This window comes from Poecilia reticulata, linkage group LG16 (assembly GCF_000633615.1).
Source record: "Poecilia reticulata strain Guanapo linkage group LG16, Guppy_female_1.0+MT, whole genome shotgun sequence".
Lineage (NCBI taxonomy): Eukaryota > Metazoa > Chordata > Actinopteri > Cyprinodontiformes > Poeciliidae > Poecilia > Poecilia reticulata.
The window spans coordinates 11,077,741-11,103,827 of record NC_024346.1 but is presented as its reverse complement, the minus strand read 5'-3'; the positions used below and the strand labels follow the sequence as shown (position 1 = coordinate 11,103,827).

The 26,087-nt window shown below is 38.8% G+C and overlaps 2 protein-coding genes across 3 annotated transcripts; one reads left to right on the top strand and one right to left on the bottom strand.

The window, feature by feature from the left end:
- The first annotated feature begins 514 nt into the window (after positions 1-514).
- Positions 515-8,472, top strand: prpf31 (PRP31 pre-mRNA processing factor 31 homolog (yeast)). Its single transcript, XM_008431579.2, has 14 exons — positions 515-688; positions 2,832-3,047; positions 3,131-3,191; positions 3,289-3,372; positions 3,473-3,570; positions 4,477-4,583; positions 4,700-4,869; positions 4,975-5,132; positions 5,977-6,066; positions 6,174-6,301; positions 6,563-6,635; positions 7,796-7,924; positions 8,012-8,110; positions 8,192-8,472. Exons 2-14 carry the CDS (start codon positions 2,832-2,834, stop codon positions 8,303-8,305), a joined length of 1,527 nt encoding a protein of 508 aa, XP_008429801.1. The 5' UTR covers positions 515-688; the 3' UTR covers positions 8,306-8,472.
- A 1,386-nt stretch (positions 8,473-9,858) lies between these two features.
- cnot3a (CCR4-NOT transcription complex, subunit 3a) lies at positions 9,859-24,819 on the bottom strand. Of its 2 annotated transcripts, none has more exons than XM_008431580.2 (18): positions 24,666-24,819; positions 23,990-24,060; positions 23,793-23,860; positions 23,626-23,700; positions 23,451-23,540; positions 21,766-21,894; positions 21,548-21,643; positions 21,213-21,432; positions 21,014-21,141; positions 19,711-19,767; positions 18,654-19,581; positions 18,463-18,568; positions 17,555-17,696; positions 15,717-15,810; positions 14,648-14,846; positions 13,681-13,813; positions 13,471-13,596; positions 9,859-12,664 (listed from the first exon to the last, which is right to left on the bottom strand). In XM_008431580.2, the coding sequence occupies exons 2-18, from the start codon at positions 24,012-24,014 to the stop codon at positions 12,566-12,568; spliced, it is 2,715 nt and encodes a 904-aa protein (XP_008429802.1). In that variant the 5' UTR covers positions 24,015-24,060; positions 24,666-24,819; the 3' UTR covers positions 9,859-12,565. The 2 variants fall into 2 exon arrangements, with proteins under 2 accessions (XP_008429802.1, XP_008429803.1); XM_008431581.2 differs by having other exon boundaries at positions 23,990-24,045.
- Positions 24,820-26,087: the final 1,268 nt, after the last annotated feature.

The following is a 26,087-nucleotide window of genomic DNA, read 5'->3' as shown; positions in this document are numbered from 1 at the left end:
AATAGAGGGATGTGCTTCATTTTTATCACTTTTCACCTGCGTAGAATGCAACAAATTAAATGAGAGGCTCAGAAGGCGTCAATGACACAATACCGTCAGTAGTGAGGGCTCACCTGCATACTTATTTGGATTTACTTAAAAAACAACATATGACAAAAAAAAAAGACCTGGTATTACGTTGAAAACACCATTGCCATAGCAACAAGTAAACTTTTTACAGCTTCTTCTTGTTTATCTTTACTTTTTTATTTGCTTAATTCAACAATCCATTCACATAATGATGATGACATTGATAATTTACCAAAAGAATGGATATGGATGACTACACTTTTGCCACTTCAGGCTAATCAAGCCACAGTTCTCAGAATTTGTGACAAAGCTCCAGGAGAAGAACATTAATAAAGAAGGCAGTCACGGGATGACACCTATATGACATTTAAACAAAAACATGCTGATGATCCTCTGGAACGGCTCATCTGAGTTTGTGTTCCCAAATGACTCGATTTCCCACAAAGCACCAGGAAGTCATGATGACGTATTCAGTCTGCGACCAGAACGTTTTCATACTGAAGCACTTCTCACAGGAGGACAGCAGCGATTAAACATTCAGCTTGTTCGCTTGAAACAGATTATTTTGGTTCATCGCGTCTTTTTGGTCACTAATTCGGGCCTATTTTGAGCCTAGAAGGTAAGTTATTATTATTATTTTTAAATAAACTCCGGGTGACGTTCTACAACGTTCACTGAAGCTAGCTGGCTAACAGAGTTACAGCCAGAACAAACACTGGTGCATTTCTGCAAACATCAAGGCTTGTCTCAGTGTTTATGGTATTTTTGTGTTTCTGTTGTGGTTCAGAGGGCTGGAAACGAAACTATGGCATTATCATTATCTAACATCTGTTTGGGGGAAATATCGAAATGGTATTTCTGTTCAAACGGACACTTTGTGTAATATGTATTACCAACTGGTTTAATATTTATTCATTCTTTCTTTTTTAACTTTTACCAACGTTTTAATATTTTTATGTGAGCGTGTGCAACGTTATTTCGTCCTGCATTGTTGTGTTGAATGAAGGGAATCTTTAATCTGTCTAAACTTTTGATGAGTTTAAAATTGACATTTGGTTTATTAATGGTGTGGATAATCGCTGAATAAAGTAATTTAGAATTGGGCAAAAAAATATTTCTCAGATCGCTTTCTCTCATTATTTTCTTAATGGTAAAACCATTTCATCTCTATAAATACATTCCTTAAAGAAACAATTTTTGTCATTTTAACATAATTACGATTTTAGCACACCCAACCTCTGCATGCAGGTTCTCACACAAACACTTTTTATGCTTGAGGCACATTTACATTTAATTGTTGAACTTGGTCCACTAAATGTGTAAGATTAGTATTTTAAAATCGGATTGAAAGAAAATATTTTTTCAATGGGACTGAAAGAATATTTTTAATTTTGTCTTTATGCTGTATATGTCGCTATTTTGATAAGATCCACTTTTAATCTTTTTCAAGCATCAATCAGATTTTATTTATGGGGGATTTTAATGCAGTTGAATATAATAATTAAGTGCTTTACATGAGTCAAAAACAAAGGAGCAAACAACAATCACTAAAAGTGCAAAACTAAGTTTAAAAAATGTAATTGAGAAATGTAAAAATATATAAAGCACTACACAAGGTGATTTAACTATAAGATTAAAAACTAAATTACACTTTATTGATGATGACCTTTTAAAATTGTGATTTTTTAAAACAACATTTAAGTGTTTTGGGTCCAATTAATAATAGAACCAAACAAAAAAAGTATAAATAAGAACAAATTATTGAAGACGCCAAGTTTACAATATGTGTTTTCATTCGATTTTGGTGACACTTTGAATAACACCTCAACTTCACTGAACAAATTATTTCCCATTAGGGAAGAGGTGACTAGGGCTGTTGTAAACGATTATTTTAGTAATCGAGTAATCTATAGATTTTTCTTACGATTAATCGAGTAATCGGATAAAAACAATTATGAAATAAAATATTGGTAAATCTTCCATAACACCAGTGTTACTATCAGATATCAACATCAGTCTATTTTTTCCACATTTGAGCTTCCCTACCAGTTACTTTTTTGTAGACCGGGGGAGCAAGACAGGATATTTACGGCTCCTCCGTTCAGAAACTCATCTACCAGCCATGTTCCGCCTCCCGGTTGTTCAGACCGGGATGATATAAGTTTATTGTGCGGTTCATTCGTAAAGCTGCTCTTACCCTGTAAGCATCGTGTTCAGTCTCTCCGCTCACCTGTATAAATCCTCCTCAGCTTCTTCCCGCCGTTCAACCAGCAGCTCCGGAGCAGAAAGGCTGCCGAACTCCCGGCATCGCGCCGGTCATTTTAAGGATGTTTATTGGTCCCACAAAAACGATGAAAACCCGGAATTATCACCAATCAGTAAAGTCCCCGCTGGCCGAACTTGAAGATTGGACGTTATGCCGCTAACACGTAGCTTCCGTCAACAACTCAGAGGCGGAAGTCCGAGCTCCGCGCAACGCAGATCATGTTCCGGCCGGAACACGGTGCGCTAAATGATTAAACATAAATTAACGAAGCTTCGAGGCAGGTCAATTTTCCTCGAGGAATTTTAATAATCGAGGTACTCGAATCACTCGAGGAATCGTTTCCTAGAGGTGACATCTCTTTATATATTCCCTTTTAAAACAAACTGCTACACAAACTGAAATCTGTTTTCTTTCATCTCTTTGTGATTCATGCTTCTCACTGAAATGCATCCCTTATTTCACCACCGCCTGTTGCTTCATAACGATTTCCTTTCAGATGTCTCTAGCTGACGAGCTCCTGGCTGATCTGGAGGAAGCCGGAGATGAGGGAGAGGATGGACTGTATCCAGAAGGAGAGGAGGGGGACAGCGATGGAGAGAGGAGTCAGGGAAGGATGGAGGGAGGGCTGGAAGACATTCCAGAGGAGATGGAGGTGGATTACAGTAAAGCTGAGAGCGTGGCGTCCATCGCTAAGCTGCGCAATAGCAAACAGGTATTTTTTACGGCTGTATATAAGGTAATATTTGGTGTAATCAAACCTGGTTGGGTTTATAATCATGTTGTGTCTTTTAAAAGTTTTCAGACATTATGGAGAAAATCTCAGAATATATCGGAAAGCAGCGCAAAAACTCAGATGGTGAGTGACGTATTTAAAACTCAAATGACTGCTAAAGTCTTACATTGTGTAATATTGTTAATGGTTATGAATAAGATCTTTTTGTGGATCTTTTTAGTTTCAGGTCCAGTTGAGGCCGATCCAGAATACAGGCTGATTGTAGCAGCCAATAATCTCACAGTGGAGATCGACAACGAGCTCAGTGAGTTTCTGCAAAACGAGAAATATTGTTTAAAAGTGTGAAGAAATGTGTGTCCCTTCTTAATCATCAGAGTTTTGTCTCGTGTTTTTTTTTTTTTTAGACATAATTCATAAATTCACTAGAGACAAATATTCCAAGAGGTTTCCAGAGCTCGAGTCTTTGGTGCCAGATTCTCTGGATTACATCCGCACAGTCAAGGTATGTCGGGATTAAAAAAAACAACACATTTTCATCTTGTACTTTTAAATAGGACAAGACTTTTCCTGTTTTATGTCAGTTAGGATGACAAAAATAGTTTCTATTTGCTAAACATCCGTGTTTTGTAATTCTCCACACTTCTTTTTTCAAATTGGTGAGTTTAAATATACGAAAAACTATCCCTTTAAACAATTTGGGAGTGCCAAGATGTCAAGACCTTAAAAGATTCCGACAGGCTAATCAACAAGATTTGAGTTAATCGGAGACTCGTCTATTGATTACCTTAAAGACTTTGCACAAAGCGACAAAAACCTTAAGTTTTGGGCACGTGACCTGATGAAACCAAACTTAAAAATATTTGACTTCAATAACCATTGTAGCATTTATTTTGGAGAACAAATGTCCTAGCTGCGCAGTACGGTGGCAGGAGGCTTCAGAAAATAAGACACATTATGCGGAAATATTGAAGCGACATGTAAAGGAGCAGCTACAACCGGAGCTGAGGACAGTAAAGTCGGTGTTTAGGAGTGGCTGTCACAAAGCCTTGATCCCAATACCAAAGAAAATTTGCGGTCGGAGCTGAAGAGCTGCAGCACGGCCTTCAAACCCGACCCAGTTAAACCAGTTCTGACAGGAGGAACGGGCCAGAATCCCGAAACATTTCACTCGAGTCGTACAGTTTAAAAGCAACATTACCAAATACAGAATAACTGTGTGTAAAGTTAAAGAAGTAGAAAAATTAAACTGACCACTCATGAAGGTGGCCTTGATAATCCTGTCTGACTTAACACAGGAAAACTTTTTGCCAGATTTAATGTCAGAAAGAGACAAAAGGGTTGCTGGGTTCTTTTTTTCCCCTGCATGGTGCATTTTAACTGCATTTCGTCTCCTGTTGTCTCTTTGAAGGAGCTGGGAAACAATCTGGAGAAATGTAAGAACAATGAGACGCTGCAGCAAATCCTGACCAATGCCACCATCATGGTGGTCAGCGTCACAGCTTCGACCACGCAGGGGTGAGCCTCTCATCTTTAACCATCTAAACCTACAGCTGCAGCTTCACAGCCTCTCAATATTTCCCCATTTAAAATGATGCTGTAAAAGAGCTCAGTTGATCTCTGTGTGCTTGCAGATCACTGCTGAGTGAGGATGAACTGAAGCAGCTCGAAGAGGCGTGCGACATGGCGCTGGAGCTGAACCAGTCCAAACACGGGATATACGAGTACGTGGAGTCCAGAATGTCCTTCATAGCCCCGAACCTGTCCATCATCGTGGGAGCGTCGACTGCTGCCAAGATCATGGGTGAGAGGGGGGGGGGAAAAGCGCCAAACGGAACCAGAGCAAGCATTTCACGAACTCCCCCTTTATTTGTTGCTGATGTCTCTGTTTTCTTCGTCTCGGCTGCAGGAATCGCTGGCGGCCTCACTAACCTTTCGAAGATGCCGGCCTGTAACCTGATGCTGCTGGGGGCTCAGAGGAGAACGCTGTCCGGCTTCAGCAGCACGTCTCTGCTGCCGCACACAGGATTCATCTACCACTGTGACGTCGTGCAGTCGCTGCCGCCTGTAAGCCGGTCACGTCGATCCCATCCCCTCTGGACTGAAACTGTGTTCAATCTGTGTGTCACTTCCTCTTTCCGTTTTTAATTTGCAACAAAAAAATTAAAAAGTTATTTGGTTTCAGTTGCAAAAATCCCGATTACTTTCTACTTTTTTTCTTCATAATTTTAATTTTAGTCTCGGATCAAAAATACAAAATTGTTTTATAACAGAGTCAAAAAAACATTTTTTTAAAGTGTTAATTTTCACTTATACATTGATGTTTTTGTAGTTTTGATTTTATCCTCACATCAAAAATCAAACCTTTTACGAAACACCCGAACCATAATCTCCCCCCGTTAGTTGGTCTGACAAATAAACATGAAATAAGGTAAAATGTTTAGATATTTGAGTAGCACATTTTTACACTTTTTAATGAAATTGTCAGAAAATAATACCAACTAGCATAAGTCAACGTTAGTCGCAAAGTTTAAAGAAAAGCTCACCTTCGTAAGGCACGAGGCGTGCGTCTTAAAACCTTTCTCCAGCTTACTTGCAGGACCCAGTTTGACTTTTACATGTCATTGCTCAAATTTATCTGACCCAGAAATTGTTCTGCTGGTAAAAATGAAAGAGTGCATTTTTACTCTTTCATTTTTATCAGGAACAATTTCTGCATTACCTAAAAAAAAAAAATCTAAATCTAATTTGGCCTATTTTGCATTTTTGATCCAAGACTAAAATTGAAGATGTGTTTGTTCCCATACGATTCAAAAGCAGATAAAAACTACTGTGTGTTTTTATCTAGTTTGACAATTGAAAATGATCCACCGGTCCGATCGGCTAAACTTTCTGTTCTCCTTCCACTCAGGACCTGAGGAGGAAGGCGGCCCGTCTGGTGGCAGCGAAATGCACCCTGGCTTCACGAGTGGACAGTTTTCACGAGAGCTCAGATGGAAAGGTCCTAGAAACAATGATGCATTTTCGTTTTACAGTCACAATAAGAACAACTTAGATTGTGTTTATTTGAAACGTTTTTGTTTTTTTTTTTCCCTTCTTCTTCTACAGGTTGGCTATGATCTGAAAGAAGAGATCGAGAGGAAGTTTGATAAATGGCAGGAGCCGCCGCCGGTGAAGCAGGTCAAACCTCTGCCAGCGCCGCTGGACGGACAGAGGAAGAAGAGAGGAGGGAGAAGGTAGAGAATCTGTCAGGAAGGCCTGATTTTCAACCAATTTATCGGTTTTAGACATAAAAAGCCACGAAGCCCTAAAGTGAGCAACAGCTAGAATCATAATCCTGTGTTCCTCGAATCAATGAAAGAAAGAAAGAAGCTTCCTGAACGTTGGAAAACAAAGACGAGCATCTTGTATAACTCACACTTATATGTTTTAAATGCCAGCAGCTAAAAATAAGGCTCCCATTTCCAAGCTCACTGCTCTCCTTTCTTTCCCTGCAGGTATCGAAAGATGAAGGAGCGTCTCGGGCTGACGGAGATCAGGAAGCATGCCAACAGAATGACCTTTGCAGAGGTGCGTGTGTGACTTTTATTTGTTTCTTCTCGGCTCTGTTTTTAGATTTGTTGCGTTGTTTCGTAATCTCGCAGCAGCTTACATTGTGTCAAAACATTTCTCTTAGAGAATGTGGAAGCAGTTTGTATAAAAGTAAAACTCCATGCCGAGTGTCTTGTTGCGTCAATGTGTCAAAACATTAAAAGGTGGAAAAGGAAGGTGGAAAAAAATAAATCTGCATCGTTTTCAACTATTTTACCTCACGTTGGTACATTTCTGCTAAAGTCAAAAGAGTTCAACATGCAGTCAGATAATATAAAAGTCACACTTTATAATCTCTATTTGACATGAAGCACTAAATCACTCTAAATAAAATGTCTTCCTTAGTTTAACAATAAAGCTTTGGTAAAAATTAAAACAATCATTGTCAAGCCTGTTGCTGTTTTTTGTTTTGTTTTTTTTTTGTAATATTTGTAAAACAAAACAAATTGCACTCAAGTCAAAGTAGAAATTATTCAACAATAAAAAAGCATTTGATGTTTTGATCAGTTAATCAGTTAAACTTTAGTTTTTTGTTTTTTTTTACCAATCATTTATATTTAAAAATTACATCACCAGGCAGTCGAAAATATAAAGTTGTGTTAAAATGTTCTTATTTTAAGGACCAAAATGAAAATAATTAATACAAATAACCTAATTACAAAGTCAGGGAAAAAAGAACTTTTTAAAAATCTGTTTCTTTAGAGATAAAAGTTATGAAGCTTTAAGAGAAACGCGACAGAGATGTGGTTTATTTGTTAAAACAAGTTTTGTACTTTGTTCAGTGAAGTTGCTCACAGTGGGTTGATCATCCAGACAATTTACTCAAGTGAAAGTAAAAAGATCAGCGTTGTAAAATTTCTCTTAAAAGTAACATTTTTTCCAAAATGTTACCCAAGTAAATCTAACTAGCTTCTACCCAACTCTGTTGCCTTTTAATTAACTCATGTGAAAAGTTTCAAATGGTGAAAACTAGTTGCAGTTTTGTGGGTTAAATGCATTATCCAGCTTAGTCTGCAAAAAGACATGCATGTTTGTGTTTAGTTGAGATAAAATGCTTTTTTTTAATCTTTGCTCATTATTTATTATTTTGTCACTTTATGTGGTTTAATCAGTGACTCATCTCTGACTTTGTGTGGCAGATTGAAGATGATGCGTATCAGGAGGATCTGGGCTTCAGTCTGGGTCAGCTGGGAAAAAGCGGCAGCGGCAGAGTCAGACAGGCTCAGGTCAACGAGGCCACCAAGGCGAGGATCTCCAAATCCCTGCAGGTAAACGCTTGCTGCTCCTTTATTCTCCCAGCTCTGCTTGGTTTATGTTGTCCCTTATATCTCTGTGCGCCGTTTTATCGCCAACAGAGGACGTTGCAGAAGCAGAGCATGACGTATGGAGGAAAGTCCACAGTCAGAGATCGCTCGTCGGGAACCAGCTCCAGTGTGGCTTTTACTCCCCTTCAGGTGAGAAATGTGACTTTTGGTGAGTGGCTCGCTTCATCTTTTTTATTCTCCTTTTTTGGCTCACTCTGCTTTCCCCTGCAGGGCCTGGAGATCGTAAATCCTCAGGCTGCAGAGAAGAAGGTGGCTGAAGCCAACCAGAAATATTTCTCCAACATGGCAGAGTTCCTCAAAGTGAAAAAGGAATCAAAGATGTAGCCTGGTGCATTTGTCATTTTCTCATATGTGCTCCACCTTGTTTATTTTTATTTTTTACCATTGTAATAAAATGTTTAAAGTCTTGAGTTTGGTTTAAAATAATGTGAACTGTAATGATTTGAATGTTCTATTTTTAAAAATGATCTTCATTAAAGAGTTTAACCCTAGCTTATTTTGAAATGGTTCTAAATGGATTACGGTTAAACAGATTATGATTGATTATTGAAATAATTGTCAACTAATTTAGTAATCGATTAACTGGAGCACACAAACTCTAAAATATGCTATTACACAAACTCTAAAATATGCTATTTGCTAAAAGAGCCACATATTCAAAGCAGTAATTAAGCCAAAACTGTACAAAAATATATGCATTTTGCATTTAAGATTAAATGTTTAAAAACGTTTTAAATATTTGCTACCAAAAACTCAAGTGTGAGGTTTTAGTTGAAATTCTTTGAAAAAATATTCTATTAATCACCTTTTTCTCTTCAATTATTAACTGATTAATTGAAAAAAAAAAGTTAACACTACATTCATAAATCAAGCAGAGTTTCACATGTTGATGCTAGAAGTAATATTTTAGTTACTACAAACGATCAGTCGTTCGCTAAAGGAATGCTACGTTATTGCATTGTATTTTAATTGAAAAAAAATAATTGGTTTTTTGCACTTCTTTTTACGTCTAATATTGCATAAAAAAGGATTACATTTAACCTGTCAAATGTGTCATTTTTTTCTCATCCAATAAGTCATCAAAAATAACCCAAGTTTTACTTACTGTAATATTTTTGCTGAATATAGTAATATTTCTCTAGCAATATTACTATGGACTGTTCTGAGTCTCTAATAAGCGGTCGGCGGCTGCCATGACAGTTGTTAGTGGTTGCCATGCCAACAATAAGCCAGAATCTCTCGAACCATCTCGCCTTGTTCTTTTACCGGAGTGCCAAGATGAGTGCCATTTACGGGAGTGCCATCTTTTACGCAATATATACAAAATAAATAAATTACACCTACTGCCGAACAAGCTAAATTAGCTTAGCAAATGTAGCTTTTATCTCCAAGCTAAGACGGACATGTAGCCTACGTGTATGTTGCTACATGTACCTACCCTCCCATTCACCAGAACCTTGTTATTCACGTGAAGGGTTCGTTTACAATCCGTTTAAACAGTGATTGTATGAATCAATAGATTTCAGATCGTAAAGCTGCTCCATGGTGGACGCTCTTCGTGTTCACTAGGTAGTTAATCATATTGTACTATAAAATCGGAGGCAACTTCTCCATATTTTTCTTCTCCGTTTCATTCGGGTCGATCCCGAGCGATTGGTCTAGAGTGTCCACATATTTTCTCTTAGTTGGTCTGGAAGCCATGGGGTCCGATATGCATTGCGCATGCGCTTGCCTACCAAGATGGCGCGGTTCACTCCCTGTTTAAACTTGTGGGAACTACATAAAATTTCAAGTACTTTCTCTAAATTTTGAATCCAATCCATGATTGGTGCTTCTCTATTCCATGCAGGAATGACGGGACTTTACACCACAGAATGTGTTATTTCTTAAAAGTGTTTATTGAACTTTTACAATCGTTTATAATCCCGGTTTTGACATCTCCCATGCAGAATTGTAACGAGAAATTACTTTAAAATTCACATTTTAGGCGGCTTCTATATTAACCTTTCCCTTTCAAAAAAACCTTAAAAGTCCCCCAAAAATATAATCTATAAAAGGCAGACCTCACAACTTTGCATTTCCCTTTCTTCCACCTGCCTCTCAAAAGAACGAAATCATACACAATGTTAAGTGCAGTACAGATGTGGAGCTCTGATGGTTGTTTGAATGGAAAAGTTGGATGCAGAGTAACAAATGAAGACAAGGCGGCAGCTTGAGATCAACCCACTAGTTAAAAATACCACCAATATTTTAGCATTTCTACATTTAAACTCTACATGTAAACAGTTGTATCAGTGTACATTCACTGTATACGGGTTTAACTTAAATATCAAGTGGTAAATTAAACAAAGTGGGTTTGAGGATTAAAGTAACAGGAGAACTTGATCCAAATCTATTTTGTTTGATAAAGATGTGACAGGTGGATCTCAATAACTTAGACTAGAATTCACAGGGTGAAATTAAAAGTGAAACTCATCTGGTGGTAATTTTCATGATTATGGTTTATAACAAAGGGAAACCCAATGTTTAGTTTCTCAGAAAATTAGGATATTACATGAGACCAATAGAGGTTTTTAATACAGAAATATTATAACCAGCAGAATCATAGGATAAGCCACAAACACTGTTTAATAATAGTGCTGTGTCCTAACATATTGCAAAGTTGAGTGGAAGAAAAAGGTTTGCTACACATAAGGACTTAAAGATGGTTACCTGGGCTAAGAAGATAATGGACTAGACTGGTCCTCTTTTCAGTTAAAAATAAAATATGCATTTAATTTGTAAATAAAAGTATATAAATAGAAAGCTTAGTAGAAGAGAAAAAGGTCCACAAACAACTGAGATAGATACAAACTTAAAGGGATTGTGACCCTAAGTTTTTGGGAGAAAAGAAACTAGACTGTTGCTCAAAGGTTTGAAGTCATCTTTTTAGATCCAAATAAATTTAACTTTTCGATCTAGAAGAGTGGAAAAGCCCAGAATCTCAGCTGCTTGCGGTACAGTGTGAAGTTTCCACAGTGGGTGGTGATTTGGGGTGTAATTTCACCTGCTGGTGTTGAGGTACTTTGTTTTATCACGCCCAAATTCAACATGGCTGACTACCAGGAGATTTTATGACGAGTTTATACACTGCAAAAACACAAAATCCTACTAAAAATTGGCTACCTATAAGTGCTGTAATCTGCCATGAAACCAGTACTTTACCTAAAATAAGCACCCATTTCTTATTGGAAACTTATTTTTGTCTTACTTCAAGTGTACAAAAGAAACTAGATGGAAAAATTTGTAAGATTGTGTTTTTGCAGTGTCCATACTGACAGAATTACCAATAATTTGTTTATTAACCATGCTATCACTGACCTAGCCTAAATAAACCCCAGAGTATCTGTGGAGTTTTACCATGGAGATGATGACCTCCATGCCACTCTGCATTAATCCAGTAACTAAAGCAAATACTGTATAGTACATGGCAACATTTCTGTATTAAAACTTCTGAGAAAATGAATATTAGATCACAGAAAATGACCAGAAACAAACACTTGGCTTATATGTTCTCAGTTTTACTCTGATTTGTTGAGATGCACCTATGGCTGCATTGTGTACACTCTGAAATGTGTGGGTTTTTTGTTGCATTGAAGAGAAAATGCTGATGGTGAAAGAGTCAAACAGATCAAGCAGATAAAATGTCTCAAACCCTAATATTAAGATTTATTTTACATGTTTATTACGTCATCACAAACATGAAGGCGCCATAATATCTTTGAGAGGTTAACTTAAAAACATTTTATTTGTAAAGAGAGTCAGAGACCAGTTCAATTGCATAGCAATTTAATCCATGTCCAATAAGGACTCTTTCCCTTACACAGGGAGAGGCCCTGTGGTCACTCTCAATCACGTTTTAATCGACCAAGACAATATCAATAAAACTATTGATAAGCGCTCACTATCTTCAATAGTGACCATATTCAACAGGCATTGTAGGGTCTTAAAAGAAGCCGTTCCTACACACCATCACTAAATGTCCACTGAACGTCCCCGTTCTAAACCACCAAATTACAGAAAATACAAGATGGGCACCATAACAATCTAAATCCAAGGTTTGTTTCGTGTCGAGTCAAAAGGCTTCCAGGCTCATGTTGGGCAGGTGGTACAGAGAATCATTGTTGAAACGGAAAAAGGAAAAAAAATAAAAATAAAAATTATATGAGAAACATGCATGGGGGGGTAGAGGGAGGGTTGGGCAGGCTTTTCCTAATGCCACATACTGAGTGTGCACACAGACGAGGATCTCCAACGGGAGCCTTCCCAGCTCGTGCAGCGTGGCAACGTTTGATCGGACCCACAGGGTGTTTTTTTTTTGTTTGTTTTTTTTTGTTTGTTTTGTTTTTGTCGAAAAAGAAAAAGCACTACACGAGGAGCTAGGGCTTCACATTGAGATGCAGCCTATACAGACACCGGTCTCCGTGTCGGGAGAGGGTTTCTACTACACATCACAATCTCTATCCACAGTTTGGAGTTCAGTCTCGGAATGTCAACAGCAGCACGTTTTGTTTTTCTCTGTCCTTTTGCGTCCCTCTGTGTGTGTCACTGCAAGTCTCTGTCCTCGAGGTACCTGTACTCGAAGGTGAACCCCTCTTTTTTCCTCTGGCCCCATTTCTCATAGTCGAAGTAAATGTAAGTGCCCTGGATGGAGAGAGAGAGAAACAGAAAAGGACGTTAATAAGCAGGAGAATGAGAGAATCTCAGGTATAGGGAGTAGAGAAGGAAGTTATCAATTAACTCTCATTGATTAATTGATAAGTGGTCATTTTCTAGGGCTATTTTTCATAATATGCTGAATTAAAAAAATATTACATTTTATTATTTCGTGTATGCTGCGCCAGTCACAATAAGCATGCAATTAAATTAATCGGATGAAAAATTTAAACAAGCTCAATAATTTCCATTTGAATGATTTATCATTTCTTTTTCCACCAAAACCTGAATGACTAACATCTTCAGTCTGTGTCATTAGTGTATTTATCAACTAGCCCTTTTTTGAAGGACAATTTTTTTTTACAGAGATTTCCTAATTCATATTACTAGACGTTTATGTTTTATTTTGGATATTTGAAATGTCTTTCACTTCCAGTGTTAAATGTTCATTCGAAATTAAAGTTTAATAATCTTTGAGAATGGGTTTTTGCTTTTTTTATGCCATCATCAAAATACTTGAAAATAGTCTCATTATATTTTTATTGCAAAAACTGTTGGGAAAAATTTGTTATCGTGCCATCTTTATTTCTGTACCAACTGACTCTGCGTAAGAGTGACAGGCTGCGCCCTCTTCTGGACAGCAGCCAGACTGCAACACTAAAAGAACATCTAAGCCGACATTATTAGTTAATCTATTGGAACCAATTTTAATCTCATAAACAATCGACAATCACAAGTCGATTAAGTGTTTGCATCCCTCTTAGGGAGGATGGCAATGAGCTTGGAAGCTGCACCTGTTCAAACTCATCAGTGATCGTCTTGGGCTCTTCGTGCCTCTGAAACCACATCATGTACTTGGTGTGAAACCTCCATGATTGTTTCTTCAGAGCCTTGGCAGATAGATACTGAGCCTTGGTGCCCTGATGGAGAAAGAGGAAACAGTGCATTAACATGCAGCGGACAAAAAAAAGAAACCAAGCACAGCTAGCCAAGTGTATGTTTACCTCCAGGTAGTAGAAGATGAAGAAGAGCGTTTCTGTGGAGAGCCTCTGGTAGAACTCGATGGTGTCAGAGTGGTGCGGCGGGACTTGATGGTGGTATGGCAAAGTAGGGCAGGGATTCCTCATCAAGTATTGTCTTTAACACAAAAAAACCCCCACAGAACTCATTACAGAATCTATATCGAATCATACATTATTTTGATTCATTACACAAGGAGCTAAAGTGCTCATTTTTTAATATTTTGGATGATTATGGCTAATCAATAATTCAGCGTAAACTCAGAATACCCTTTTAAAATATATAATATGCTTGGATTAAAAAAGAAAAAAAAAAACTTTTCACATGGTTTCCTAAATGTTTGACTCTAAATGCGATTCTCGCTGCCATCTTTACTCCTGCATCAACTGGCTCCGCTTGATGATGACTAGTTGTGCCCTCTTATGGTCTGCAGCCAAACTACAACATTAAAAGAAAGTCTAAACTGATGTTATTAGTTAATCTATTGGAACTAATTTTCATCTAAAATATTTTCCTTCCACCTAACTTTCCAACTAGAATGGTTGGACATGACTGCACAGCCAGTTTGTTTAACAGCAGTATTTTGTGGCCCCACTGCTTGAGGAGCCGTTAACGGCTGAAAAACTGTAAAACTGTAAAACCCAGTTCTTGGTTTTCAGAAACAATTCTATAAATTAACAGGACTAATCAGATACTTTCCCATTATTGTCTTTGCTTAATAATGTCGTAAAATCTGTAAGAAACGCGTCACTCTGATACGAGTCACATGTAGTACTTTTAAAATGGTAATTTTTCACTCTAGAAAAAGTTCAATTTAACAGTTTAAATTGGATGCAACAGCTTTAATTGGCAGAAAAGAAAGTCATTTATTCTGCGAGAGCCGTTGTGATGATGTGGAAAATACACGTACTAAATCATAAATTAAACTGGGACTGCAGGTGAAACCCTCACCTGATCCTCTCGGAGTCAGAAGGGTGTGGCATGTGTGTCCACGCCGCCTCCTGCATGGCCTGCTGGTACAGCTGGTCTTTGGAGAGAGGGGTCGGGCCCAGAGGACAGACCCCGAGCGAGGGGGGGATGCTGACCTCCGACACGGACGGCTGAGGAGCGGCGGGCGTGCCGGGCGCTGCCGACGAACCAGAGAAGATGTCTGCAGGTAAAGGGTTGACAATAAGGGACGGCATTGCTGAGGTCGAGCTTTATGCCTCTGAATAACCAAACCAGACATGATCACTGATTGGTTCATTCAAAAGTAAAACTCTTAACTTTAGGTCAACAGAACCAAAGATTGAACCTGAAGTATTTAACTTTACTCGTTTCATTTCATTCACTAAAATATAAATAGTTAATGTAACAAAAAGAAATCATGAACAAAAAGGAGCAGAAAGATTAAACTTCTAATATCTGTCCTCTATTCACATGAAAAGAAAATTAGCAATTAAACACAAAAGACTATTAGACACATTTTAATACACAAAAAGCAACAAAAAGTACAAAAATATTTGTATTGTATCAATTCATGAAGTCTCAATAAGTGTATAAATATTATATATTTGTGTGATCTCTGTATTCACTTCCACTTATGACTAACAGCAAAAGTAAAATACAATATATCATATGAAACAATCAGCGAGTTAAACAAAATATAGTCTGTTTAATAATTCATTACTTTACTATATAAATAATATAATTCTTAATGTTTTTCTTTGGTAAATGTGCATATCATGAGGATTATCTGACACTTTTTCTTAAAAAGTGTTTAAAAAGTGAACAAAAATGTAACCATATCAACTCCAGAGTGTAGATAAATATAGGTCTAACTGCATCAATTTCCATCTATTCCTTTCTATAAAAGGCAATTTGAGGTATGTCAAAAACTTGCTTTTGAATTAACTAATTCGTTTGTTTTCTATGTAAATGAAAAAAATAAAAATAACAGACGATGTATAAAATGTTAATGTTGTCAGAGGAAAATATTTTCTGTTAACTGAGCGGATGAAGAGTGGAACTGCTGCCTGACCGTTTACATGCATGTTGGAAATCTCTCCGTCTAATCCCGATCCCAGCGCTGCTCTCTCAGCCATCGCCTTCAGAGAGCTGAGGGGCTCAGGAGCCTGAGAACGGAGAAAAAGATGCAAACTTACCGAAGGGAAAAATAAGCTCAACGCTGCTGACGTTTTGGAGCAGAAGGACTTCAGTTAGATCTGATTGATCTCAGATTATCATCTTGCTTAAACTAAATGTAATCTCAGGCTAATGCTTAGACATCAGTGACTGAAGCTGCAGTTTGTGAAGTAGAAAGATGCTTTCAGATCAAATCCAGAATTGTTTCCAGCTCTGTGTGCTGCTGCATAACTGCAAGTAATTAAACGTGTTTAGCAGCAGGAGTTTGGGATATTTTAGGTATAATATTTAAAGTTCAGCCTATAGATACTCATTTGTAAAGAAGCTAAGTAAAAACTACACGTCAGGAAGCTGATAATTAAAAAAAGGAAGCAATGTCTAGTCTCCAGTCCTGGAGAGACACCAGCCTGACACTTTTAGAGCCGGTTCTGGTCCCACACACCTGAACCACATGAGTGGCTAATCACCAGACCTCTGCAGAGCCCGGTGGAGTCCTGAGGAGGTAAATCAGCCATATTTGATTCAGGTGTGTCAGAGCAAAGCGGCAGGACTGGAGATCCCCGTTTCTTTTTGCTACAGGTGACTTTTACATCATTAAAACGGACCAAATTCAATCTACACGGCTCAGTTCAGCAGAGAAACCATCAAGCTGCTTCACAATTATTTATACTTGCCGGACCTGTGAGCTTTCTGCTGAGAAAAGATACAATGTCTGCTGGTGGAAACAACTGATCAGCTTGAAGAGGGTAATTCAGCAAAGCAACCTGGGATTCCTGACCACCGGCTGATCGTCTCCAAGCTGCAGTGATGCGGTCGTTCATGCAACAGGGCGCACATAATGAACTAATGTTTTCAGTAGGTTTCTGTCTTAGAATACTTATGTAATATTTGATTTTCTAAAATTATACTTTGGGTTTTCATGATTTAAATTAATAGAAGTAAACAGAACTCTGTCACTGTGAAATCTGTTAATTAAGTTCTCCCTTGTTAAAGTGGTGTTGTATTTTACTGATCACCTGAATGGCTAAAAGAAGTTTTTACTTTATAAATCACAAACTATTAACACATTTTCTTTCAAAAACTTTCCAGACTCCCACTTCTAGATTATTCTGACAGGTTTTATAATAATTTGGCATTTACTTCTGACTGCATCAAACACCACAAGGCAGCAGCATGTTCTGATCAGCTCTGTTGCACAATCTGTAACGCTTTGACCTGTCAAACCTGGACCAGACCGTCCCAACCTGCTCTGTAAATTGCAGGTTGTGTTGATATATCTCTATCTATGCTGACACAAAAAAGGACAGAGTTTCATTTCACCTAGATCCAATTTCAGAACCAAAGACTGAGTTTAAAGCCTTAATCTGAGAGGATATGATGCAAAGAAACTGACTTTTTTTGGCATTTTAATAATGGGGCTTTCAGTAACTAAAAAAACAAAAACTTGTTAATTGGATAAACATTTAAGTTATAAACTGACAGTAAAGGACCTCATATAAAAATGCAAAAAAATACTTCCCACTCTGAAATTTAGGTATTTTAAAGCAAGAAAATATGGAATAAAGCTCCAAGACCCACATTTTATCCACATTTAGCTTGAGATAAAATCCTATTCCACGCATTTTCAAACTGCGTATTTGTGAAGATCGGTTCATATTTTTGAGCTAAAGACGAAGCAGACATCGGCTAAGTTCGCCCAGTTTAAATTCAGGCTGTCGCTGCTTCCTGGCTCACCTTGAGGCCCTCAGAGGCCTGCGGATACGAGTGGGGCCCGTTGAGGAGGCACCCTCCGCCCGGTGTGCTGTCTGAGAAGGAGGGCGAGGGAGAGCTGGGGGGCAGTGTGATGGAGCTGATTAAGCTGGGGCCGTTGTCCATCCTGCACAAAATGAGTTGGACCAGCACAAATAAAAAACATAGAATTTGAGAATTTAAACAGCAAAACGAGTAGGAAAATGAGGCTGGGTGATGTGGCTTGGAAATAAACTCTCCGATTTGATTTTATTTGCTTTCTTTTCTAGAAAAATTGCTTTTATTTCTTTTAGCTGTACAGCGGAGCGTTAAGGCCAGGATATGGGAGTTTTTGTTAAATTACGAGAACAAAGTCATAATACCAGCAAAATAAAGATGCGTTTTATTCTGAAAAAAAAAAAAAACAGAAAAAAGTCCTGAAATTACAAGAAGTTATTTTAATGAGCTTCTAGAGTTAAGATCTGACATGACGAGCTCGTTGCTCAAACGTTTCAAAGTCCTGCTACTGATAATAAATTGATTGTGATGTGTTAAAAGATTAAGCATTTCTATAAGCGTTATCAGTAAAAACAGTACCATAGAGTAACTTCATAAAATGCTCTACAGTTTTCATTTTACTTTATTTTTTGTGTTGGAATTATAAAAGTATGGCTTTATTCTCACAATTAAAATTTTAAATTCTTAACTCGACCTTAATATTCTGTCAGAGTTGAACTGAACTCAAAGTCTAAATAAAAAGGAGCTATAAATCATGTTTGTCAAACAATATGGCGGGCTGACATCACACTGAACTACAGAAACCCCCAGAGCGCTTTGGTGAAAAATAATCCAGATTTTCTAAAAACGTAATCTCGATGTCCCAGGTCTGGAGGAAGGTAAAGAGGACGACTTACGGCTGGCTGGTTGAGGAACTGAGTGACGAGGTTTGGCTGCTCTGCGACTGGCTCGGTGTGCTTAGAGCTGATTCTGTGGAGCTCTCTGCCACTACAGCGCTGTAACCTGAGGGCGGGCGAGGGACAAGTTGGAGATCGCCTTTCTTCAGAAAATCCACAGTAAAAAGTCACAAATCAACACTTTGACCTACTTGGGCTTCCGTTCTGCTTCAGTCCGCTCGGTGGTCTGGCAGGAGCGGCGTTCACTCCAACCACACCGGCGCTCCCTCCGTTTCCCACCATCATGCCGACTGATCCGGGGGCGGAGCTGGCGGGACTTGAGGGCACCTGTGATGTGGGGGGGGTCACGCTCTGCCCAGGGACCAGACTCAGGATGCTGCCAGTGAGAGAGTTGTGGGCCGGGCTGGAGCCCAGCAAGCTGAGCCCCGACCCCGCTCCGTTGGTGGTGACCCCGCTGGAACTCGAATTGGAGATGGAAGTGCTACTCTCCGGCAAAATGCTGGACTGAGTGGTGCTGCTCAGACCCAGGCCCCCAGACGCCGCCGCATGCGCGTAGAGGGCCGACGTGGAGCCTTGGATCAGACTGGCCATTGTGTTTAAAGGAGTGCTGTGGCCAGCCAGGCCTAAACTCGGCATCTGGTTGGCACTGCTGGTCCCGCTCATGCCGCCTTTCCTTAAATCCAAGCCCAGCCCCAGTCCTAGGCTGGACGCCGGGGTCGGCCCGGTGCTGGACTGGGAGTTGGGAGCTGTCAAACTGGGTGTGCTGGGCGTGGAGAGTGACGGGGTGGTGGACGCTGGGAGAAGTGGGTTGCCAGGTGGGCTGGGATTGTTGTTGTTTGAGGGAGCTGACGGTTTTGTTTGAGGCAGCTGCTGTTGCTGCTGCTGCTGTTGCTGCTGCGACGGATTTGACGGCTGAGATTGTTGCTGCTGTTGTGCAGATTGATGCTGATGTTGCTGTACTGCGCTGCTGAAACTTCCTATGAGGCTGCTGCTGGTGGGAACGGCGGGAATGCCTCCGACGACGCTCGCCATGGAGAGGGAAGAGGAAGAAGAGGACCCGGAGGTGGCGGAAGAAGAGAAGGAAGATTGCAAGGATGGGGCACCGTTCTTCACAGGCGACTAAAAACAGAGGAGCAGAATCTTAATTAGTCATAAACCAACTGAGTCTGTAAGTTTGTTGTAATTATGATAGACTAGCAGTACAAACTAAATCAGGAATGTGCAGCCGTGGCTCTGTGAGCCTCTCACCTGACTAACTTGACTGTCTGTCGACCGTCCCCTTTTCTTATCGTCCTCTGAGTTCTCCTGTTGGAGGAAACACTTTGCTATGACAATCCGCTTTAAAAAGCTTCATTCAGCTTTGAGTTGATTAAATACAGCTGCCTCACAAAGGTTTGCATACCTATTGAACTTCACAATTCCTCAAGTAACTCAAGATAAATAAATTAATTATAATTAAATTAATTATCGACATCGCCAATGTAATGTAATTAATTTTGTTACATTTTGAAATTTTCTTGAGGCAAATTATCTGTCTGGAAGTTTTATTAAGTCATGTTTTACCACTTGTTCCAGCTGTATAATTAATCATGTTGCATAACGCTCTCACTTCCGCCAATGAGTTGTTGACGAATGCTAAGTGTTGTTAGCATGACACAGGGTGGCCCAACGTCCTCTTTTCCTCGGACATGCCCACTTTTCACATTCAGTCTGGGGGAGATTTCATTGATTGATAAAAATGTCTGGGCTTCCATCAGTTTTGGGGAACCAATGGGCATCCTTAAATCTTAAATTAACTGAAAATATACATGCAATACTGCTAGCCTCTGGTTCGGAGCGCTGCAGGTGTGACTTTTATTTACACACCTGCAGCGGAAACACAGCGGGCTTCGTTCCAGCTCTATAGCTGATACTCAGCACAAATGTAGCTTTAGTGACAAACTGGAAAATAAATTTCCCACCAACTCAGCTATGGAAAAATAAAGACTGGAGTATCCACATTTTGTGGAAGTGTCTTTGTGATCCTGCTGCTTTATTATTTTTATTGTTAAATTGAATATGATTTCAGATTTTTGTGTAATTTTGTCCAGGTTTGCTTAAACTGTGAGTCATTATTGATAAAGCTATAGAAAATTAATCGCTTGAGTTGCACAGAAATGAAAATTTGACATCCAATATTAATACAACTGATATAGCAGTACTTAGCAATATTTTATCTATTTTTTTATTTAATTACTCAGTTAACTGTCAGAATAATCAAGATTAATCGATTACTAAAATAATGGTTTACAACAGCTCTTGTTAGGACCAACACAACAAAAAGTGGAATGGTGAAATGGAAGAAAGGATTTTAGACTTATTTGCTACAAACCTTGAAAAACACATATTTTTCTTCCATCTCACATTTACACACTTCCTTGTGCTAAATATGAGGCAGTTCAAGGGTACTACTAGCTTTGCAAAGCATTGTACATACATAAAAGGGAGATAGCTGTAATATTACAAACTTTACCGCCACCAAAAAGCTCAAATGACGCAAAGCAGAACTTACAGCAGTGCAAGTGGCCGGAGATGGAGGGATGGGCGAAGAAGATGTTGTTGAGGTGGGAGTGCTGCTGGAGTGGAGATACATGTCATCTTCCACGTTGCCTGACGGAGACGTGGCGACTAACGCTGGAGCTGAAAGATAAATGAAACCGTAAGGAAGAAATAAGAGCATCTTCAGAATTGATCATTAGCGTTTCTCTCACGGATGTCTTCCAGGTCTAAGTCGTCATACAGGAACTCGTTCTCCTCAAAGTCCGGGTCTTGACAGGAATCAATGTAGTACTCGACGTCATCCTTGATCTTCTGGATAGAGTCCACCGGTACAGAGTCGTTGTCCAGCATCCGTAGAATAGTCTCCAACATGCGAATGTGGTATCTGTGCCTCTCAATCAACCGCTTTAGTTCATCGATGCGATCTTGCTTCTGCGAGACAAACGGAAGAAAAAGGCTGTTTGCAAAAACTGCTTACATCACAGTACGGAGTGTGTTTATATCTCTATGTATAGCATGGGTGTTAGCTGAAAGAGGAAGGAATTACCTCTTTGTCACCCTTCTTTTTTCGCGTCTGGACTGAAAGTGACTCCACTTCGCTCTCAAACTGATCCACCTGCATATTTAGTGTGTCTATTGTATTCTGAAGAGGACAGGAGAAAAGGGTTGATAGATTTCACAAATTGTTGAATTGTTTTTTTTTTTTTTTGGTCAACCTAGCAGGAAAAAAAATAATCCTTCAAGCCAAGAAAATATTGGATTTACCGTTAGCCACTGTCCCGTTTCCTCCTTTTCCCTCTGAGCCGGATCCACCTTCTGAGCAAGTCCTAAGCCTTCTTTAGAGTAGGCTTTTGTTTTTGTTTCACGTTCCACCACTTTGAACCGCTCCATTTGCTAAGGAAAGGAAAATCACACTGAATCTCAAATATTTTCACCCTGACAAAGTCTGCAGTAGGTTTTGAGATTACACTTTTACTCATGTAAAACTGGCGCTTTAATGGCCACTGAGCCATTTTTATAGTTTGGCTGCTGCACACACTTCTTTGTGAAAGCTCCTGATTTTTCAAACAGGCATAAAATAACAGCTGTGTTGCAAACAATCATACCATCAAAACTGATCAACTTCATAAAAGTGAAATTGTAGGAGAAATGCTTCATTGTTGAGCAACCATACTGTTGTATTTTTGACAGAACTGGTTACAACAATGACACGGTGAAGCATTTACAGAAACTGGATGTTCCTGTAAATGCTTTTTTTTTTAAATAAAACGTTTTTTTAGTCAAAAAAAAACTTTGTTTTTTTTAACTAAATCCAGTGCCAAAAAAAGCACTTATTGGCCACTTTATTAGGTACACTTTCGCAGCATAGGTTCAACCAGTTGTAAGAAACATTCCTCAAAGATTTTGACTTGTACTCATATGGTAGCTTCAGGATGCTACGGATTTGTTGGCTGCCTGTCTATGCTGCAAATCTTCCACTCCACTACATCCCAAAAATATTCTATAGGATTGAATGCTGTCATTGTCGTCTTCCAGAAAATAGTTGATTAAGCTTTACGACATGGTGCATTATCCTGTTGGAAGCAGCCATCAGAAGATGGGTCCAATGTAGACTTAAAGGAATGGACCTGGTCAGCAGTGATGCGAAAGCAAGCTGTGGAGCTCAGTCACAAATAAGGAACCCAAAATGTGCCAAGAAAACATTCCTCACACCATTACAGCACCACCATCTGCCTGAGCTGTAGTTAACAGGTTGAAAAGATACATGCTTTCACCTTATTTAAAGATAATTTTGACTCTACTATCTGCATCACACAACATGCTAATTATTTCCAAAGACTTATATTCCAATTTGAAGCTTGCACAAAAATCTGCTTCAATTTCCAGTTTGTGTGGTTTCCTGCTGCTGGAGCCCGTCTGCTTCAAAACCCCACGTGTTGTAATTCATATTACTTGATTGTAATAAAAGGTTGTTTCAGCTACTATTATCTTTCCATCATCTTTCCATAATCGGTGCGTTCTCGTCTGTCATCAACAAGGCATTTCCGTCCACTCAGCTGCCGCTCACTGAGAGTACTTCAACCTGACTATATAAACCACAGGGATTACTGTGACTGAAAATCCCAGTAGATCAGCAATTTCTGAAATATTCAAAACATAACTTTCACCAACACCCATGAAACATTCCAAATCAGGAAAACACCCTATTTTTACACATTCTGCTGGACAGATTAAACTTCAGCATATCATCTTCACCACAAACAGATAGCCAAATTGCTGCCATGTGACTGGTTGAATCAGTATTGAGCAGATTTACCTAATAAAGTGGCCAGTGAGGGTATTTGCAAGTTGCTTTGAAAACACTCATGTTTGAGGAAAAGTGATGGAGTTATTATATTAATCATACTTCCAGAAAAAAACCTATGAACATATAACAAAAGGAGGCGTACCGTCTCTATTAGTTTTCGGTTCTCTACTAGCTGCCGTTTGTCTTTGATCTCGTTCGAGGCCACCCATGTTTTTATTTGATCTCTCAATCGCTACAGAAACACAAATCATTAAAATGCAAGTTTACACTCTGAATATTTTGTTTTTTCAGGTTTTTTTGTACTTTTCCAACTCTACCTGTAATTTTTTAATCTCTTTCTTGAGGTCAGCTTCATATTTTTCCTTCTGGTTCGCATTAGCTGCATTGTGGAGCTGAGAAGTAGAAAAAAACAAGTGGAAAGTTGCGCATATCTGAAGGCTTCAATCACAGCAGAGAATCCCAATAAAGCTTGAAAATCTCTTACTTTTTGCCAGATGTCCTCAAACTGTTCAACACCTTCTGCTACTTTTTTCAAACATCTGTCAATTTCACCTGCAAAAAATGAAAAAGAAGATTAGATTGCAGAAGTACAGTAACATTTAATCAAAATAAATGACAACAATAATAGATGACGTCTCTTTGTGGGGCAGCATGAACACTTTCACAGACAGAGATAGTTACCTTGTAGTTTTCTTTTATCAGCCATGGCTCTGACTACGACAATTTCCACATTCCGTCTGTCAAAAAGTGATCTAAGTAAATAAACCATACACGCATCACCTCACTGAACAAAAGCAAGCAGAAATCGGCAGACAACTGAAAAGCCGTACATCGGTTTGCAGAGACTGAAACTGACGTTAACACCGACTAAACGGACAGCTGACATTAGCCACACATATAAAACCCAGCCACAAAGCAATTAAACCACATTCACAATAAAATCCCACGCGACAGTCACTTCATCAGTATACTTCTTAAAGTTAAATGATCCCGCTAATACCAACGAATATGACTGGCTTGGCAGTCAGCTAAAATTAGCCAGCTAGCGAGCTAACGTTAATACTAGCCTAGCTCGTCCACTTCACTCGGTTACTTACTATCCCTTTCTAGAACAAACACCATAACTTATGTTGGCCGATTTAACTCATATACATGCATCATCATTCCGGGCTCCATCGGAGCTTTTATAAAGACAGTTTTGCGTGTTGAAAGGTAATATATAAGAGAAACCGTTCCAATCGCCGAAATGCTAGCTAATACCTAAAATGCTAGGTAGCAGCTCAGCTAGCCAAATTAAGGAAAAAGGGAAACTGGGTTAACCCGACCATGTATATTTATACTTGTGTGAGACATTTACCTAGGGTATGGGCTTTCGTTTGTCTTATTTCAAATAAAGCCAAAGCTAATTCCAGAAAATCTTCTTTACTTCCAAAATATATTTTCTTTTCGACAGGCTCGCTCACTGTAATGTAGCTGAAGATGGACGGTAGCTAAAATCCCACCTCCACGTTTAGGACCCGCCCTAAATCCATTCTACGAGATCTGATTGGACAGGAATCACGCCTGTCACCAGGGCACATCCGCTGGATTGGAGGCCGGTCATTGGTCGTACTGTTGGATGACTGATGATCGATTCTTCCTCTTTTCCCTCTGGTCCATTACCATTTCAAATCATTATCATATATTCAGAGGTGAGTCGAGTAACAAAAATTGTACTCAAGTAATAGTAGCACTACTTCACATATTTTTACTGAAGTAAAATTATAAAAAGTAGCCGTACAAGACATTAAGTAACAGTGAAAAATGTGTTGTAAAAAGGCTACTTAAATAACGAATCGAAACATCTGATCAAATTTTTCAAAATGAAGTCATCTGTGTCAAAATTATGAATTTCTGTGCAAATAATTTCTGAAGCCTAAAATTAATACAAAAATTTAACTACAAAATAATGAATGAGGTTTGTTTGTCAGACCTTTTAAAAATGATATTTTAGCAGGTATGCTTGTCTGTAATAACATTTATTTGTATTACTCTGATTTAATATTCCAATCTGATATGTTTATCAGCCTCTGTGTAATTAATCTTTATTACATTTCACTTAGTGAATGGGTTGCTGGAATAAACTTTTTAATAATCAAATCTATTGAGATGCACCTCTAGAATGCATAACAGTTACGCTTAAGGAAATTGATATTTGATCAGTAATTTCATCCGTCATCAAATTTAAGCAGGGATTTTACGTTAAAAAATCATTCAGTTCTGAGGGGTTTCAATAATTTCCCTAGGATACAGAAAAATCTAGATCTAGTGTTTAGACTGCAAAGCGGTGGATGAAGACAAAACTGAAATAATTGAAATAATGTCTGAGTTAAAGGAGCCTCTTGTACTTCTTGGTTCTTTGGGAAAATAATTTTGGTACTTCAGATGAACATGTCAAACTTCTGGTTCTTTGTTTTTATCATCTGAGAAATTTTTGCCAAATTAAGTTCCATCATCTCACTTTCGAAATTGGAAATAATTCCTGCTTTTGATTGACTATGGTTGGATTATTGCCATGTACTTTACACATGTCTTAGTACAACATTCCTGGAACAGCTGCAAGTTGTCCAACATGTCTCTGCATTTGGACAAAAATCATCCAGTGTTTCAAATGTGACTCCAATCTTGATGCAACTACTCTGCCTTCTGGTGCAATGTAAGACTTTGTTTTGACTTGGAGAGCTCTTGGTGGTCTAGCACCAGACTATATCAGAGGACTGATAACATATAAATGCATCCC